We start from the raw sequence: 20,160 nt of genomic DNA, 5'->3' as shown, positions 1-20,160 counted from the left end.
GGGGGGGGGTGGGGGGGGGGGGGGGGGGGGGGGGCACGATCAAGGATCAACACCACCAAGACATGGCAAGGGCATAGACACAAACAGGTACACACACAAACGGGTACATACACACTCACAGGTAGACACAGGTAGACACACACTCACAGGTAGACACACATCACAGGTAGACACACACTCACAGGTAGACACACACTCACAGGTAGACACACACTCACAGGTAGACACACACTCACAGGTAGACACACACTCACAGGTAGACACACTCTCACAGGTAGACACACTCACAGGTAGACACACACTCACAGGTAGACACACACTCACAGGTAGACACACACTCACAGGTAGACACACACTCACAGGTAGACACACACTCACAGGTAGACACACACTCACAGGTAGACACACTCACAGGTAGACACACTCACAGGTAGACATACACTCACAGGTAGACACACTCACAGGTAGACACACACTCACAGGTAGACACACTCACAGGTAGACACACTCACAGGTAGACACACACTCACAGGTAGACACACTCACAGGTAGACACACACTCACAGGTAGACATACTCACAGGTACAAACACACACACAAATCTTGACATTTAAATTAAATGTTGTGTATTCTTTATGCTTAAAAAGGATACTAAAACTTCTATCTGTGATTTCTAAGTGCCAGAGGTTAACCCTGAGATCATCGGCTGAAAGGTATGTTTCATGATCACTATTTACAGAGATGGAATTGATGTGATATGTGTGTGCGTTAGCGAATATCCTCCGTGGGCTAGCCTCCACCATCCGGTCCATGGGCAGCAGCACAGGCACCTGGAACAAAGCATCCTTTATTATCAAGATAACGCTACCTTTAAAAACCATGCAGGTCGCTCATTTTCTGAACATGACAAATACATGGAGTAGTGAAGAAGGGGGGAGTTAGTTATCGCAATATTATACTTACTTATATATATATTTTTTCAAAATATATATTTTTTATTTTTCAAAATATATATTTTTTATTTTTCAAAATATATATTTTTCATATATATTTTTCAAAATATATATTTTGAGTCAAAGTATCGATATATAATATTGCGAGATATATTATATTTATATATATACACACTTTATTTAGCTGGATAACGTTAGCGGGTGCTAGTTGGTTGTACATACGCCAGATATACTGGATTTTCATCCTATTGCTAGTTATCCATCTTCTATTTTAAAATAGTGAGCCAACATGTTTTCATAACTTTTATTTCCATGACTGATCAAAACTAATTTTCTCCTGCGCTCTCCTTTCCCTCTGTAGCAGACATACACTGAGTGGACAAAACATTAAGAACACCTGCTCTCTCCTTTCCCTCTGTAGCAGACGTACACTGAGTGGACAAAACATTAAGAACACCTGCTCTCTCCTTTCCCTCTGTAGCAGACATACACTGAGTGGACAAAACATTAAGAACACCTGCTCTCTCCTTTCCCTCTGTAGCAGACATACACTGAGTGGACAAAACATTAAGAACACCTGCTCTCTCCTTTTCCTCTGTAGCAGACATACACTGAGTGGACAAAACATTAAGAACACCTGCTCTCTCCTTTCCCTCTGTAGCAGACATACACTGAGTGGACAAAACATTAACAACACCTGCTCTTTCCATGACAGACTGACCAGGTGAATCCAGGTGAAAGCTATGATCCCTTATTGATGTAACTTGTTAACTCCACTTCAAATCAGTGTAGATGATGGGGAGGAGACAGGTTAAACAAGGATTTTTAAGCCTTGAGACATGGATTGTGCATATGTGCCATTCAGAGGGTGAATGGGCAAGACAAAATATTTAAGTGCCTTTGAACGACGTATGGCCGTAGGTGCCAGGCGCACTGGTTTGGGTCAAGAACTGCAACGCTGCTGGGTTTTTCACGCTCAACAGTTTCCCGTGTTACTATGGGGTTGTCTGATTTGCTGTTCATTACTAGTCTTGTTGGCAGAGGAAAAGTAAGTGGATAGTTCTAGCCTCTTCAAAGTGGGCAGAAATATGATTTAATGTTCCATATTTTTGGGGCGTCAATAATTTAGCAACCCACCTCTGGTAATAATTTAGCAACAGTGGATATTTATTAAAATATATATTTAAAAGATGAATTAAACTATGGGATCACAGTTCGGTCCGTGTTGGGTTCGGGCTGTGGCAAGGAGCCACCGCGGTGTGAGTGCTTTCTGAAGGAACTGGATATTATACACTTTTAAATGATTTTTGTTTTTTTTTACTAACAAATATCAATAATATGTCAATCATATATCAGGTAATCAATCATATGCGAGATGGATCAGAAGGGATGACATAATCACTGTTTAAAAAAGGCACGGACACACTGGTGGTGTTTGCCGGCCAAGAGTACTTGGCACCTCTGAACAGAGTGCCGGACGTAATTTGCGAACCGAGTGCAAACTGATTCCACTTGTCCAAACTTGTGAAAATGTCAGCAGTCAGAACGGCCAACGGCGGGCGGTTCCTAAAACACACTGCGTCTAACGAACGGAGAACGAACGGCGGGCGGTTCCTAAAACACACTGCGTCTAACGAACGGAGAACGAACCGCGGGCGGTTCCTAAAACACACTGCGTCTAACGAACGGAGAACGAACGGCGGGCGGTTCCTAAAACACACTGCGTCTAACGAACGGAGAACGAACGGCGGGCGGTTCCTAAAACACACTGCGTCTAACGAACGGAGAACGAACGGCGGGCGTTCCTAAAACTACACTGCGTCTAACGAACGGAGAACGAACGGCGGGCGGTTCCTAAAACACACTGCGTCTAACGAACGGAGAACGAACGGCGGGCGGTTCCTAAAACACACTGCGTCTAACGAACGGAGAACGAACGGCGGGCGGTTCCTAAAACTACACTGCATCTAACGAACGGAGAACGAACGGCGGGCGGTTCCTAAAACACACTGCGTCTAACGAACGGAGAACAAACGGCGGGCGGTTCCTAAAACACACTGCGTCTAACGAACGGAGAACGAACGGCGGGCGGTTCCTAAAACACACTGCGTCTAACGAACGGAGAACGAACGGCGGGCGGTTCCTAAAACACACTGCGTCTAACGAACGGAGAACGAACGGCGGGCGGTTCCTAAAACACACTGCGTCTAACGAACGGAGAACGAACGGCGGGCGGTTCCTAAAACACACTGCGTCTAACGAACGGAGAACGAACGGCGGGCGGTTCCTAAAACACACTGCGTCTAACGAACGGAGAACGAACGGCGGGCGGTTCCTAAAACACACTGCGTCTAACAAACGGAGAACGAACGGCGGGTTAATATCAGACCGTGAATTTTCTCCCTCACATTTTCACTCCAAATACTTTACGCGTTTTTAAAAAGAAATTCCCTGAACGGGATCATTCAAAACTATAATCAGGTAAAACGGTGATGAACAAGATGAGTCGTACCCGTAACGACGTGATTCTAAAAGGATCTCTCAGTCTTCCATCCTCGTCTTTCAAGTTGTAGCCTTCTGCTCTTTTGTCCCGTTGGCTGATTTTCCACAGCTTGATGGTCTTGTCTGGGTTGTGAAAAAAGCCAACGTCAGTGTTCGCACAGATTTACAGTCACCTTGGCCTTCCGTCTGTAGAAAGACTTCAGAGGAAAGGGGTTAAAGCTACATTTACAGTTCAACATTCAGTGCATTTCCTTGGAACGTCTGTGGCGCTGAAAAGCATCATCACCTTGACCTAATGGAATCAGAAATATGAACGAGAGCACCGCGACTTACCGTTTGTTGAGAGCAGAGAGTGCGCAGCGTTTTGTTGGGGTAACCATCTTATTTTGTTGATTTTCTCCTCGATTTCTAAGCTTTTCAAATAGTCAAACTCGGGTTCGTGGCTCTGGAAAGTGCTGTACACATTGTATTCTCCTCTGGAATGAGGACGGTTTTTACTCTGAAAGAAATAAACCAGCTCATTATTAGTACGACTATATTTTACAACCACCACAATGCACTTAAAAAAAAAAAAAAAATAGGATTTTGTACATTATGCTACATTAAAAGGTGAATCCGACTAATGTTGTTTTCAAGGTGCGATTTAGTCTTAAACGTCGTTGTTCCCCCGATTGATTTATGGTTGTTTGATAGTTAACTGACCTCTTGTTCCCGTTGGAATATGACGACCCGACCTCCTTTGTCTCCTGTTGCTAGTAGATCTCCAGAATAGTTAAACTCAACCGTTGAGATTATGTCGGCTGAGAGACAACAACAAAAAGGTCATGAGTGAGTAACATTTCACGTAGGCTGTTTTTTGATAAATAAACCTGAACTTAAGACACACAGTAACACGGGTTGGGTCTACGTCACAAAACAAAAACATGATCAATATCATTGATGACCAGTCTGACGTGGCAGTGGGCTTTTCAATCATATTATAAAGAGCGGGGCCTAATGAACATTCCCCACTCAGTACAGGCCTGAACCCCATCAACAACACTAGCAGCTCACTGGGGGAATAATGACAACACAACCCACTGTAACAACACTAACAGCTCACTGGGGGAATAATTACAACACAACCCACTGCAACAACACTAACAGCTCACTGGGGGAATAATTACAACACAACCCACTGCAACAACACTAACAGCTCACTGGGGGAATAATTACAACACAACCCACTGCAACAACACTAACAGCTCACTGGGGGAATAATTACAACACAACCCACTGTAACAACACTAGCAGCTCACTGGGGAATAATGACAACACAACCCACTGCAACAACACTAACAGCTCACTGGGGGAATAATGACAACACAAAACAACCAAATCAAATCAAATGTATTCATAAAGCCCTTCTTACATCAGCTGATATCTCAAAGTGCTGTACAGAAACCCAGCCTAAAACCCCAAACAGCAAGCAATGCAGCTGTATAAGCACGGTGGCTAGGAAAAACTACCTAGAAAGGCCAGAACCTAGGAAGAAACCTAGAGAAGAACCAGGCTGTGAGGGGTGGCCAGTCGTCTTCTGGCTGTGTCGGGTGGAGAACCCACGGCAACAACACTAGCAGCTCAGTGGGAGACTTGGCCTCACAGCAAGACAAAACAAACCATGAGCCATGCTAGTCTCCTGATAAATACGTAATATGCTCGATACAGGAAGTAGGCTAGCGAGGCTATAAATTACTCTCTGAAGTCCACTGCCAAAGATGTTCAGCCTTCCTCTTGGCCACAGTAGCAACATTTTTCTTCTTTTAAAAGCTAATTTCCTGTAATTCTACACATTTTGCCATGGCTTATGCTGTCAGAGTGTCTGTAGTTTTTTTTTGTGGTTGTTAGTTCTCAAAGATGATCTTAAAATATAAAGTGCCTTTGAAAAGTATTCAGTCCCCTTGACTTTTTACACATTTCATTACATTACAGCCATATTCTAAAATGGATTAAATAAAACATTTATCAGCAGCAATCTACACAGAAAACATTTTTGCAAAAAAAACATTTGTGTTTACATAAATATTCAGACCCTATACTCAGTACTTTGTTGAAGCGCCTTTGGCAGTGATTACAGCCTTGAGTCTTCTTGGTTATGACGCTACAAGCTTGGCACACATCTATTTGGAGAGTCTCTCTCATTCTTCTCTGCAGATCCTATCAGTCTGTCTGGTGGGATGGGGAGCGTTGCTATACAGCTATTTTTAGGTCTCTCCAGAGATGTTCGATCGGGTTCAAGTGCGGGCTCTGTCTGGGCAACTTAAGAACATTCAGAATCTTGTCCCGAAGCCACACCTGCATTGTCTTGGCTGTGTGCTTAGGGTCTTTGACCTGTTGGAAGGTGAACCTTTATCCCAGTATGAGGTCCTGAGCAGATTTTCATCAAGGATCTCTCTGTATTTTGTTCCATTCATATTTCCCTTGATCCTGACTAGTCTCCCAGTCCCTGCTGCTGAAAATCATCCCCACAGCATTTTTTACATTTTTTAACTTTTTTTTTTAACACATTTGCAAAAATGTCTAAAAACCTGTTTTTTGCTTCATCATTATGGAGTATTGTGTGTGGATTGATTTTTTTATTTTTTTATTTAATCAATTTTAGAGTAAGGCTGTAAAGTAATTTTTTTGGTAAAAAGTCAAGGGGTCTGAATACTTTTCGAATGCCCCGTATATACATAAGAGTGTACAAAACATTAGGAACACCTTCCTAATATTGAGTTGCACCCTCTTTTGCCCTCAGAACAGCCAGAATTTGTGGGCATGGACTACAAGGTGTCAAAGCGTTCCACAGGGATTCTGGCCCATGTTGAGTCCAATGCTTCCCACAGTTGTATCAAGTTAGCTGGATGTCCTTTGGGTGGTGGATCATTCTTGATACACACAGGAAACTGTTGAGTGTGAAAAACAGCAGCGTTGCAGTTCTTGACACAAACCAGTGAGCCTGGCACCTACTACCACACCCCGTTCAAAGGCATCTTTTGTCTTGCCCAGTCACCCTTTGAATGGCACACATACACAATCCATGTCTCAATTGCCTTCAGGCTTATTAAAAATCCTTCTTTATCCTGACAAGCTAAAATGTTCGCCACCGCGGCCAGCCACCCACCGCGGCCAGCCACCCACCGCGGCCAGCCACCCACCGCGGCCAGCCACCCACCGCGGCCAGCCACCGCTAATGACTATAAGGGAAACACTGGTGTGTGTGTGCGGGCGCATGTCTACACTTTGTGAAGCCGTTAGTGATGATGCTAATGATGGAAAAGCTTTTCCCAAAAACCTTCTCAATTAAAATGTTCATTATAAAGTAGCCTATGGGCTACCCGGCAAAATGATATCATGATTATTTGTATCAATACAGCGGCCAATTGTTTTGCAAACTCTGCAAATCACACGAGCGCTACAGAAACATCGCTAACCAAACAGTTCCTGGCTGGTGCACAGTGGAATTAAAGGGTGACTACATCTAAAAAATCTATTTCCTATATTTTTCCCCAGACCTGAAAAGTAGTCTCCTGATGTGGTTTAATCATCTCATTGTTGTTTGTTTATTTGTTTAAGTATGATTGATAGGGAAAAGCCAAAGAAAAACTAAATGGAGAAAACGGAAATCAGGCAAAACTTCTAAAATAAAAGGTGTGTGTGTATATATTTATTTATATGGCCTTAAAGCAGATACTGTATTCACAACACAGCTTTAACAATCAACAGCCAAGAGGTTCCAACCAAGATGACTTACTACAACTACTGGGTGGCGCAGCAAAACACCTGACCTACTACAGTCAATAAAAACACTCAAACTGTTCCAAAATGGCACAATTAAGGGTTGGGCGGTACGCAGATGTTCATACCGCTTCTGTATCGTCTCTGCTGTAACCAAGACGATTCATCTTCACATCCAGCCACTTAGCAAACCAAATGCATAGCTGGAGCCTTGAGCTGGATCATTTATTTAACATCCTAGATTTCTTATAATTATACTCAACTTAAAAATATATCTATTTATTTTTTCAAACAGTATTGAAAAAAATCATACCTTCTGTATTTCAAAATATACTGTTTATACCATATAGCCCAAGCCTAGAAACAATAAGTAATAACTACAAGCCTAGAAACAATAAGTAATAACTACAAGTCTAGAAACACAGTATTAACTCTCACTATTGGATGGCGCCCTAAAATGACAAAAAAGGAGCTGATCGTGGAGGACAGGAAACGGAGAGCTGAGCACGCCCCCATCCACATCCACGTGGCTGTAGTGGAGCGGGTCGACAGCTTTGAGATCCTCGGTGTCCACATCACTAAGGAATTATAATGGTCCACACACACACACCAACACAGACGTGAAGAAGGCCCGGCAACACCTCTTTCCCCTCAGGAGGTGAAAAATATTTGGCATGGGCCTTCAGATCATCAAAAAGTTTATACAGCTTCACTATTGAGAGAATCTTGACCGGCTGCCTCACCGCTTGGTATGGCAACTGCTTGGTATTTGATCGCAAGGAACCACAGAGGGTAGTGCATACAACCCAGTACATCCCTGGGGCAGAGCTCTCTGTAATCCACCCAGTACATCCCTGGGGCAGAGCTCTCTGTAATCCACCCAGTACATCCCTGGGGCAGAGCTCTCTGTAATCCACCCAGTACATCCCTGGGGCAGAGCTCTCTGTAATCCACCCAGTACATCCCTGGGGCAGAGCTCTCTGTAATCCACCCAGTACATCCCTGGGGCAGAGCTCTCTGTAATCCACCCAGTACATCCCTGGGGCAGAGCTCTCTGTAATCCACCCAGTACATCCCTGGGGCAGAGCTCTCTGTAATCCACCCAGTACATCCCTGGGGCAGAGCTCTCTGTAATCCACCCAGTACATCCCTGGGGCAGAGCTCTCTGTAATCCACCCAGTACATCCCTGGGGCAGAGCTCTCTGTAATCCACCCAGTACATCCCTGGGGCAGAGCTCTCTGTAATCCACCCAGTACATCCCTGGGGCAGAGCTCTCTGTAATCCACCCAGTACATCCCTGGGGCAGAGCTCTCTGTAATCCACCCAGTACATCCCTGGGGCAGAGCTCTCTGTAATCCACCCAGTACATCCCTGGGGCAGAGCTCTCTGTAATCCACCCAGTACATCCCTGGGGCAGAGCTCTCTGTAATCCACCCAGTACATCCCTGGGGCAGAGCTCTCTGTAATTCAAGCATTCTATACCAGGCGGTGTCAGAGGAAGGCCCTAAAAATGGTTAAAGTCTCCAGCCATTGAAGTCAGACTATTCTCTCTGCATTCACATAGCAAGCAGTAACGATGCACCTGGGACCAACAGAGCCCTGAACATCTTCTACCCCCCCGGCCACAAGACTGATGAATAGTTAACCAAACAGCTACCTGGACTATCTGCATTGATCCCATTTTGCACAAACTCTTATGACTCATCACGTACGCTGCTGCTACTGTCTATAATCTATCCTGATGCCTAGTCACTTTACCCCTACCTATATGTACATATCTACCTCCCTTACCTCTACCCCTGCACATTGACTTGGTACTGGTACCCTGTGTATATAGCAAAGTTATCACCTCTACCCCCTGCACATTGACTTGGTACTGGTACCCTGTGTATATAGCCATGTTATTGCCTCTACATTGACTTGGTACTGGTACCCTGTGTATAGAGCCAAGTTATTACCCCTGCACATTGACTTGGTACTGGTACCCTGTGTATATAGCCAAGTTATTACCCCTGCACATATGAATTGGTACCTGTACCCTGTGTATACAGCCAAGTTATCACCTCTACCCCTGCACATATGACTTGGTACTGGTACCCTGTGTATACAGCCAAGTTATCACCTCTACCCCTGCACATATGACTTGGTACTGGTACCCTGTGTATATAGCCTAGTTATCACCTCTACCCCTGCACATATGACTTGGTACCTGTACCCTGTGTATATAGCCAAGTTATCACCTATACCCCTGCACATATGACTTGGTACTGGTACCCTGTGTATATAGCCAAGTTATTACCCCTGCACATATGAATTGGTACCTGTACCCTGTGTATACAGCCAAGTTATCACCTCTACCCCTGCACATATGACTTGGTACTGGTACCCTGTGTATATAGCCTAGTTATCACCTCTACCCCTACACATATGACTTGGTACCTGTACCCTGTGTATATAGCCAAGTTATCACCTATACCCCTGCACATATGACTTGGTACTGGTACCCTGTGTATATAGCCAAGTTATTACCCCTGCACATATGACTTGGTACTGGTACCCTGTGTATATAGCCAAGTTATCACCTCTACCCCTGCACATATGACTTGGTACTGGTACCCTGTGTATACAGCCAAGTTATCACCTCTACCCCTGCACATATGACTTGGTACTGGTACCCTGTGTATACAGCCAAGTTATCACCTCTACCCCTGCACATATGACTTGGTACCTGTACCCTGTGTATACAGCCAAGTTATCACCTCTACCCCTACACATATGACTTGGTACCTGTACCCTGTGTATATAGCCAAGTTATCACCTCTACCCCTGCACATTGACTTGGTACTGGTACCCTGTGTATATAGCCAAGTTATCACCTCTACCCCTGCACATATGACTTGGTACTGGTACCCTGTGTATACAGCCAAGTTATCACCTCTACCCCTGCACATTGACTTGGTACTGGTACCCTGTGTATATAGCCAAGTTATCACCTCTACCCCTGCACATATGACTTGGTACTGGTACCCATTTATTTCTCATGTTCTTATCCTTCTATTATTTGTTAATCTTTCTCTCTGCGTTGTTGGGAAGGGTCCGTCAATAAGCATTTCACTGTTAGTCTACACCGGTTGCTTAGCAAGCATGATGACAAATAACATTTGATTTGAAAACCTACTTGATTGGATAAAATCCTGTGAGTGAACACAGTAGTGTCTATTCCAGTCATGTCTCTCTAGCTAGCCATTAAGATCACATCTCACCTTACGGGTTCACGTGACCTCACACCTTACGGGTTCACGTGACATCACACCTTGCGGGGTCACGTGACCTCACACCTTACGGGTTCACGTGACCTCACACCTTACGGGTTCACGTGACCTCACACCTTACGGGTTCACGTGACCTCACACCTTACGGGTTCACGTGACGTCACACCTTACGGGTTCACGTGACGTCACACCTTACGGGTTCACGTGACCTCACACCTTGCGGGTTCACGTGACCTCACACCTTACGGGTTCACGTGACCTCACACCTTACGGGTTCACGTGACATCACACCTTGCGGGGTCACGTGACCTCACACCTTACGGGTTCACGTGACCTCACACCTTACGGGTTCACGTGACCTCACACCTTACGGGTTCACGTGACCTCACACCTTACGGGTTCACGTGACATCACACCTTACGGGTTCACGTGACCTCACACCTTACGGGTTCACGTGACCTCACACCTTACGGGTTCACGTGACCTCACACCTTACGGGTTCACGTGACATCACACCTTGCGGGGTCACGTGACCTCACACCTTACGGGTTCACGTGACCTCACACCTTACGGGTTCACGTGACCTCACACCTTACGGGTTCACGTGACCTCACACCTTACGGGTTCACGTGACCTCACACCTTACGGGTTCACGTGACCTCACACCTTACGGGTTCACGTGACCTCACACCTTACGGGTTCACGTGACCTCACACCTTACGGGTTCACGTGACCTCACACCTTACGGGTTCACGTGACGTCACACCTTACGGGTTCACGTGACGTCACACCTTACGGGTTCACGTGACGTCTCACCTTACGGGTTCACGTGACATCTCACCTTACGGGTTCACGTGACCTCTCACCTTACGGGTTCACGTGACCTCACACCTTGCGGGGTCACGTGACCTCACACCTTACGGGTTCACGTGACCTCACACCTTACGGGTTCACGTGACCTCACACCTTACGGGTTCACGTGACCTCACACCTTACGGGTTCACGTGACCTCACACCTTACGGGTTCACGTGACCTCACACCTTACGGGTTCACGTGACGTCACACCTTACGGGGTCACGTGACATCACACCTTACGGGTTCACGTGACATCACACCTTACGGGGTCACGTGACCTCACACCTTACGGGTTCACGTGACATCACACCTTACGGGTTCACGTGACATCACACCTTACGGGTTCACGTGACATCACACCTTACGGGTTCACGTGACATCACACCTTACGGGTTCACGTGACACACTTGCCGTGCGGTAGCAGAGAAAACAGTCTATGACTTGGGTGACTGGAGTCTTTGATAAGACGTACTTTGTTGTACATTAACTTACAGATAACTAATATGTCTCTATGCTCACAACCCCCCCCCGTTTGGGCTGGAAGCCAATGGGTCGGGCGCAGTGCAGCGCCCATGTAGCCTATTATAAAGAGGTACTAGGACTCTATTCCTTGGTTAAAAGATGCAGCTGACATCAGGGAAGTGCACTCAGCCATGGAAGATCTAAGCACAGCCTGTACAACAGGACTGCAGCAAGGGAAATCTATTTACTGTCTGTGCTGCTGAAGACTGTATGATGACGCAGAGCCAGGGGTCGTATTCATTAGGAAATAACGTAGCGAAAAGCTTTTGCCGAGAATGAAAATGAGGGTTTCTTTATTGTTTCAGTCTTCATGCACATGTATGGCTTGTTCATGAAGAATAGAGAGAGGCTGCAGTATGGATGACTGGGCAGGAAAGATTCAGATGGCCCCTCTGTGCTGCTGGGGGCGCGCTCTCTCTCTCTCTCCCCGTCATGCTGGGGGCGCGCTCTCTCTCTCCCCGTCATGCTGGGGGCGCGCTCTCTCTCTCCCCCCGTCATGCTGGGGGCGCTCTCTCCCTCTCCCCGTCATGCTGGGGGCGCGCTCTCTCTCTCCCCCCGTCATGCTGGGGGCGCGCTCTCTCTCTCTCCCCGTCATGCTGGGGGCGCGCTCTCTCTCTCCCCCCGTCATGCTGGGGGCGCTCTCTCTCTCTCTACCCCCGTCATGCTGGGGGCGCCCTCTCTCTCTCCCCGTCATGCTGGGGGCGCGCTCTCTCTCCCCGTCATGCTGGGGGCGCGCTCTCTCTCCCCGTCATGCTGGGGGCGCGCTCTCTCTCTCTCCCCCCGTCATGCTGGGGGCGCTCTCTCCCCCCGTCATGCTGGGGGCGCGCTCTCTCTCTCCCTCCGTCATGCTGGGGGCGCGCTCTCTCTCTCTCTCTCTCCCCCCGTCATGCTGGGGGCGCGCTCTCTCTCTCTCCCCCCGTCATGTTGGGGGCGCGCTCTCTCTCTCTCTCTCCCCCCGTCATGCTGGGGGCGCGCTCTCTCTCTCCCCGTCATGCTGGGGGCGCGCTCTCTCTCTCCCCGTCATGCTGGGGGCGCGCTCTCTCTCTCCCCGTCATGCTGGGGGCGCGCTCTCTCTCTCCCCCCGTCATGCTGGGGGCGCTCTCTCTCTCCCCGTCATGCTGGGGGCGCGCTCTCTCTCTCTCCCCGTCATGCTGGGGGCGCGCTCTCTCTCTCTCCCCGTCATGCTGGGGGCGCGCTCTCTCTCTCCCTCCGTCATGCTGGGGGCGCGCTCTCTCTCTCCCTCCGTCATGCTGGGGGCGCGCTCTCTCTCTCCCCCCGTCATGCTGGGGGCGCGCTCTCTCTCTCTCCCCGTCATGCTGGGGGCGCTCTCTCTCTCTCTCTCTCTACCCCCGTCATGCTGGGGGCGCTCTCTCTCTCTCTCTCTCTCTCCCCCCGTCATGCTGGGGGCGCGCTCTCTCTCTCTCCCCGTCATGCTGGGGGCGCTCTCTCTCTCTCTACCCCCGTCATGCTGGGGGCGCTCTCTCTCTCTCTCTCTCTCTCTACCCCCGTCATGCTGGGGGCGCGCTCTCTCTCCCCGTCATGCTGGGGGCGCTCTCTCTCTCTCTCCCCGTCATGCTGGGGGCGCGCTCTCTCTCTCCCCCCGTCATGCTGGGGGGGCTCTCTCTCTCTCTCCCCGTCATGGTGGGGGCTCTCTCTCTCCGTCATGCTGGGGGCGCTCTCTCTCTCTCCCCGTCATGCTGGGGGCGCCCTCTCTCTCTCTCCCCGTCATGCTGGGGGCGCGCTCTCTCTCTCCCCGTCATGCTGGGGGCGCCCTCTCTCTCTCTACCCCCGTCATGTTGGGGGCGCTCTCTCTCTCTCCCCGTCATGCTGGGTGCGCGCTCTCTCTCTCCCCCCGTCATGCTGGGGGCGCGCTCTCTCTCTCCCCCCGTCATGCTGGGGGCGCGCTCTCTCTCTCTCCCCCCGTCATGCTGGGGGCGCGCTCTCTCTCTCTCTCCCCGTCATGCTGGGGGCGCGCTCTCTCTCTCTCTCCCCGTCATGCTGGGGGCGCGCTCTCTCTCTCTCTCTCCCCGTCATGCTGGGGGCGCTCTCTCTCTCTCTCTCCCCGTCATGCTGGGGGCGCGCTCTCTCTCTCTCTCCCCGTCATGCTGGGGGCGCGCTCTCTCTCTCCCCGTCATGTTGGGGGCGCGCTCTCTCTCCCCGTCATGCTGGGGGCGCGCTCTCTCTCTCTCCCCCCGTCATGCTGGGGGCTCTCTCTCTCTCTCTACCCCCGTCATGCTGGGGGCGCTCTCTCTCTCTCCCCCCATCATGCTGGGGGCGCGCTCTCTCTCTCCCCCCGTCATGCTGGGGGGTGGGGGCTCTCTCTCTCTCTCCCCGTCATGCTGGGGGCGCGCTCTCTCTCTCTCCCCGTCATGCTGGGGGCGCGCTCTCATCATGGAAGGGGCTCTCTCCCCGTCATGCTGGGGGGTGGGGGCTCTCTCTCTCTCCCCCCATCATGCTGGGGTCGCGCTCTCTCTCTCTCCCCCCATCATGCTGGGGGCGCGCTCTCATCATGGAGGGGGCTCTCTCCCCGTCATGCTGGGGGGTGGGGGCTCTCTCTCCCCGTCATGCTGGGAGGGGGCTCTCTCTCCCCGTCATGCTGGGAGGGGGCTCTCTCTCCCCGTCATGCTGGGAGGGGGCTCTCTCTCCCCGTCATGCTGGGGAGGGGGCTCTCTCTCCCCGTCATGCTGGGGGGGGGGCTCTCTCTCTCCCCGTTATGCTGGGGAGGGGGCTCTCTCTCTCCTCGTGATGCTGGGGGGGGTCTTTCTCCCTCCCCGTGATGCTGGGGGGGGGGTCTCTCTCCCTCCCCGTGATGCTGGGGGCTCTCTCTCTCTCCCCGTGATGCTGGGGGCTCTCTCTCTCTCCCCGTGATGCTGGGGGCTCTCTCTCTCTCCCCGTGATGCTGGGGGCTCTCTCTCTCCCTGTGATGCTGGGGGCTCTCTCTCTCCCTGTGATGCTGGGGGCTCTCTCTCTCCCTGTGATGCTGGGGGCTCTCTCTCTCCCTGTGATGCTGGGGGCTCTCTCTCTCACTGTGATGCTGGGGGCTCTCTCTCTCACTGTGATGCTGGGGGCTCTCTCTCTCTCTGTGATGCTGGGGGCTCTCTCTCTCTCTGTGATGCTGGGGGCTCTCTCTCTGTGTGTCTGTTTTAGCGCCACATCTCACAGCAAGGCCACTGGATTATTTATAACAAAGCAGCAGTGAAGAGGAGAGGAGCCGGAAACGACCAGCTGACAGCAGCACAGCAGTATCCCTCCTGCCCTTTCTCCTGGGATGCCCCAGGACAGTGTGCCCCCTGCCAGTGCACAACAGATACACAGACCAATCCCTCTCTTCAAAAACAGACGATTAATTGTGGTGCAAAAAATAATGTCAGTACGACAAGTAGTCCTCGTCCCAAACGACACAACCGAATAGCTTCAGAATCAGTATCACAGTAGTGCAGCAAAGATAGTCCTGTACAGACATAAACATACGTCTTTCCACTTTGAGAGACCAAGGTGATTAGCTAGTTCCACAGGTCCCCTCACAGTACAGTGTGTATCGTACTGTACAGTCAGGAAGGCACCCTTATATGTCTGAGACACCCCTTATTTTAAACCAGAGGGACCAGCATCACCATATCTGTCAGCCTTCACACTGGCAGCCAATAGCAGGCCTTACAGGCCAGATCAATGTGTAGCTACATCCTAATCAATGCCATCTTAGATAACAGGGGTGTGCAGGGCAATGTATCCACGATTCTCTTTCACACCAACACTGACAGTGTTACAAGATCTTGCAGTGTTTTCACAGCTATAGGTATATAACTATATAGTTAAAGCCTATGTTTAGTGAGATGTAGATAGAAAATATCTGACCTTGTTCTGCCTGGTGAAGAGGGAACAACTGTTGTTAACCAACCACGTGCTTGTAATAACTACATAGGTCAACCACCTAACACCTAGCTAGCCAAAACAATAGTACTTACAGCTAACTAGACAGCTCCCCTAAATAGCCATAACTGGCTAGCCTAGCAAGTCATCTAGCTAGCGAGTTAACAAGGTTTGAATGCTGCCAACTTAGGCACTAGGCTAGCTAGATAGTTAACTAGCAACCTTCTGTATTAGCGACGTTACTAGCTTGCTAACGTTAGCGTGCACAAAACACCCGTGATTAGGTCAATGAATAACATTCAAAATGTTCATCTATCTGTTGAAATGGAAACGAGCTTTACCTTCAGCCACATCCTCGTCTATGGCTCCCTTCACTTGAGAGAAGCACCATTGGAAATCGTTCCCTCCTCCGACACCTACAAAACATCACAAATTGAATAAGGTGAATAAATAGGCAGAAAATATTAGCAGATGTTATAGAAACACAGAGGAACAATTCCCACCTTTAAATGTGTACTTCAACATAGCAACTAGCTAACTATGGAGTGTAATTTGGCACACATTCTCAGAGCTGATCGGTTGCTTGCTAGCCAAGAAACTTGCAATGCTTTTAGGCCGCGCTGATGCGTGAGAACAGTGTAGGGCCCCCGCCTACAAAGTTGTCAACCTTACCTGCCATTGCCACTTTCTGCAACAGAACTGGCTTCTTTGGGGGGTCTTCCGATAGTGATTTGAGTTGTAAGGATTGTAATTTCAGTACAGGTTATTACAAGGAAACAGTTATTAGACTCGTGAATATGGGCTTACAGAAATGCCCGTGATTTTTTTTTTTTTCAATCCAAAATGGCGCACATTGACAGTCGACATGACACAGTGACGTCATTTAGACGCTTCCAAAGTCTATTTCAGGCCCTCGACCGCCTCAGAAGTGCACCGTTTATGCGCAGTTTCGCAGGGCCTTGGCGAGCTGACAGATACAGGCGTGGGAAAGTGGACTATGATCTGTGTGTTTTCCCCCATAATAACCAACCAATGTTTTTGCAAAACATCATTTTCTTGTTTCATACTTTGATAAAGACATTCGACACAAAGTCAGAGACATTGTCATAGGCATCGAAATCTAAGAGATATACAGAGCCTAATCCTAGGCTATTGGCTGGTGTTTCACAACCCTTTTTATACCAGGGAATAGAGCTCGCCAGCTTGTAGTCCTAAAAACCGGAAATTAGTTACCACTGGTTCGTTCAGCCATTCCTATGGGAAAATTCACGGGGAAAGAATAGGTTTTTGGAATAAACAGCGAAAATAAGGTCTGAGGTTAACACAGGCTTAGGATATTTTATATGTTTTAGTTTGTGAGATAATATCAGTCAGTTAACATGACATTTATGAATTATGAAGCCTTTATGTTATTTTTTTAAATGACAGAAATGCTTAAAAATTCACAAAAAAGTGACGTTAGCTGATGCAGATTATCTCACAGAACAAAACGTATGAGATCTCCTAAACCTGTGTTTACCACACTGCTTATTTGGGGTGTTTATCAGAAAACAAAACTCCATTCATTTACACATAGGATTTGCCAAACGAACCATGGTGGAATTAATGTCTACAAAAAGACGCCATTACTATTGCTCAGAGCCCGAAACGTAATAAAAACATGTATTAAAAACATTTTTAAAGATGTATTGATGTATTGTCCTGTGAACCTCTATGTTCCTGAAGTGCTTGTGTGAAACTGGTGCTAGATCTAGTGAAACTAGTTGAAACTTTAAAATAAATTATCTTTTTTTTTTTTTTTTTAACTAAGCATACAAATGATTTACTCAATGCAATTGTGTGAGATAAATCACAACTATGGCAGTTGCAGGAAGTGGGCTATCTTGTCAATATAATAAATCATCTTTGTCAGTACTACAACAATAACAAAGCTACTCATACTACTGACAGACAATTAACAATCTTGTTTTGGAGCAGACGGTAGAGTCCTAGATCTAGCCAGTAGAGTGCAGTGTTTAGCCAGAAATGACGAGGCTCCTCAGATCTTTCTCTGCTCATTACGAGGTGGTGTCCTCTCCTCGCCAGTCTTCTGCCGAATGGGTAAACGCAACACATAGTCGCCAGCAAACCTAAATGCAGTTACATACATTCATATTAAACCTCAAAGAATTAAATGTAGTTGCTTGTTTGTTTGCACCATTTCTTGTGACAACTGAACAACGGAACGTAATTATGGTTGGCTGTGTGACTAAGTTCCTGCTAGTGGAAGCTTGTTTTCTCAATGTATTTTTAATATATTTTTTCAATTTGCTTGTTAGACTTAAAAGCCTTAGAAATCCTCCTGGGCCTGACAGAGTAATCCCCTATCTACTTTGTTGTAGCTTCTCTCTCCATTAATGCCAACCCATACGGGGGAAAAACATGCATTTGTGAATGATATAAAAATGGCCAAATAAAGTATTTTTAAAATGAACGGGGTATGGTAGTAGGTGCCAGGCGCACTGGTTTTTATTGTATCAAGAACTGTGGGGCTGCTGGGTTTTTCACACTCAACAGTTTCCCATGTTTATCAAGAATGGTCCACCACCCACAGGACATCCAGCCAACTTGACACAACAGTGGGAAGCATCGGAGTCAACATGGGCCATCATCCCTGTGGAACGCTTTTGACACCTTGTAGAGTCCATGCCCGACGAATTGAGGCTGTTCTGAGGGAAAAGGGGGGAAGTGCAACTCAATATTAGGAAGGTGTTCCTAATGCTTTGTACACTGAGTGTATATCACATGTTAAACGCATCAGAAAATGTATTTCATGTAATTCAAAGTAAATTCTGAAATCCTTTAAAGAATGTATTTTAACGTATTTACACATGTATTTATCAATATATTTGGAAATGTTTTGTGAAATGTATTTTATTTTAATTTATTTGTTAGAAATATGTTAAAATTAAAATTAATCTAATATATGAAAACATTTGCCAAATGATATTGTAACAAAATGGTTAGTGTCTTAACAATGGCACTATAGTGACTGCCAATGGACTTATGTCAGACTCATTCAGACTTATGTCAGACTCATTCAGACTTATGTCAGACTCATTCAGACTTATGTCAGACTCATTCAGACTGCAGAACTGGCGGTGTACAAACTTAACAGAGTACAACATAACACATGACACTTTCTCCGATGGGTGACCCAACAAGAGCTAACCCAAGAACACGCCTCCTGCAAGCTATGCTCCGATGGGTGACCCAACGAGAGCTAACCAAAGAACACGACTCCAGCAAGCTACGCGCCGATAGGTGATCCAACGAGAGCTAAACCAAGAACACGACTCCAGCAAGCTACGCGCCGATCGGTGACCCAACGAGAGCTAACCCAAGAACACGACTCCAGCAAGCTACGCGCCGATCGGTGACCCAACGAGAACTAACCCAAGAACACGCCTCCTGCGAGCTACGCTCCGATGGGTGATCCAACGAGAGCTAACCCAAGAACACGCCTCCTGCAAGCTACGCTCCGAATGGGTGATCCAACGAGAGCTAACCCAAGAAACACGACTCCAGCAAGCTACGCTCCGATATGTGATCCAACGAGAGCTAACCCAAGAACACGCCTCCTGCAAGCTATGCTCCGATGGGTGATCCAACGAGAGCTAACCCAAGAACACGACTCCAGCAAGCTACGCTCCGATATGTGACCCAACGAGAGCTAACCCAAGAACACGACTCCAGCAAGCTATGCTTCCAGATCCTCTACACACTAAAATATAGTAGTTCCTCAAGGGTTCTATGTGGTACCATAATGACTTCAAATGGTTCTTTACAGTTCACAAAAGCGTTCTTTCCTCTTTTAGTGATAATGAAAATGTAGGGTGGAGCATCTCATTAGAATATTTTGGGGCGTGGTTTGCTTACAGCTCTTTTTTGTGCAACCGTGAGTGGGAGTGTGATGTTAGTTTATCTGATCTCTTGTGTTTTTCCTTTACAATTCTTGACTCATCACATTGTTAATACTGTTTATTATCTGTCACTGTATTCCTAGTTACTTGTACATATCTACCTCAATTACTTTGTCCCCCTGATCATCGCCTCAGTACTGGTTTAAAACTTCTTGCCACTATAGGGGGTGCTGTTTTCGCATTAGCATAATTTCCTCTACAGATTAAACTGCCTCTTATTCAATTATTGCTCTTACTATATGCATATAATTAATACCATTGGATAGAAAACAATCTATAGTTTCTAAAACCGTTTCAATTTTGTCTCTGAGTTAAACAGAAGTCATTTGACAGCACTTTCCCTGACCAAGAAGAAGAATGCAAGATGTGTATGCTCGCTTCAACGCTCTGCCTATATATGGTCACGCCACCTATGACCCGAAACACACTTCATTCGTCTTCCTCTGGGTGTCAAGAGGACGTC

The 20,160-nt window shown here is 47.7% G+C and overlaps 1 protein-coding gene across 2 annotated transcripts; it reads right to left on the bottom strand.

Annotated features, from left to right (window-relative positions):
* Positions 1 to 555: 555 nt before the first annotated feature.
* LOC120040693 (serine/threonine-protein phosphatase 2A 55 kDa regulatory subunit B delta isoform-like) lies at positions 556 to 16,558 on the bottom strand. 2 transcript variants are annotated; one of them, XM_038985758.1, is made up of 6 exons: positions 16,408 to 16,558; positions 16,077 to 16,151; positions 4,158 to 4,255; positions 3,789 to 3,954; positions 3,466 to 3,578; positions 556 to 830 (listed from the first exon to the last, which is right to left on the bottom strand). In XM_038985758.1, exons 1-6 carry the CDS (start codon positions 16,412 to 16,414, stop codon positions 561 to 563), a joined length of 729 nt encoding a protein of 242 aa, XP_038841686.1. In that variant the 5' UTR covers positions 16,415 to 16,558; the 3' UTR covers positions 556 to 560. The 2 variants fall into 2 exon arrangements, with proteins under 2 accessions (XP_038841686.1, XP_038841684.1); XM_038985756.1 differs by lacking the exon at positions 16,408 to 16,558 and adding an exon at positions 16,239 to 16,336.
* Positions 16,559 to 20,160: the final 3,602 nt, after the last annotated feature.

This window comes from Salvelinus namaycush, unplaced genomic scaffold (assembly GCF_016432855.1).
Source record: "Salvelinus namaycush isolate Seneca unplaced genomic scaffold, SaNama_1.0 Scaffold3734, whole genome shotgun sequence".
NCBI lineage: Eukaryota > Metazoa > Chordata > Actinopteri > Salmoniformes > Salmonidae > Salvelinus > Salvelinus namaycush.
The sequence above is the reverse complement of the archived record's forward strand: the minus strand, read 5'-3'. Positions and strand labels throughout refer to the sequence as shown.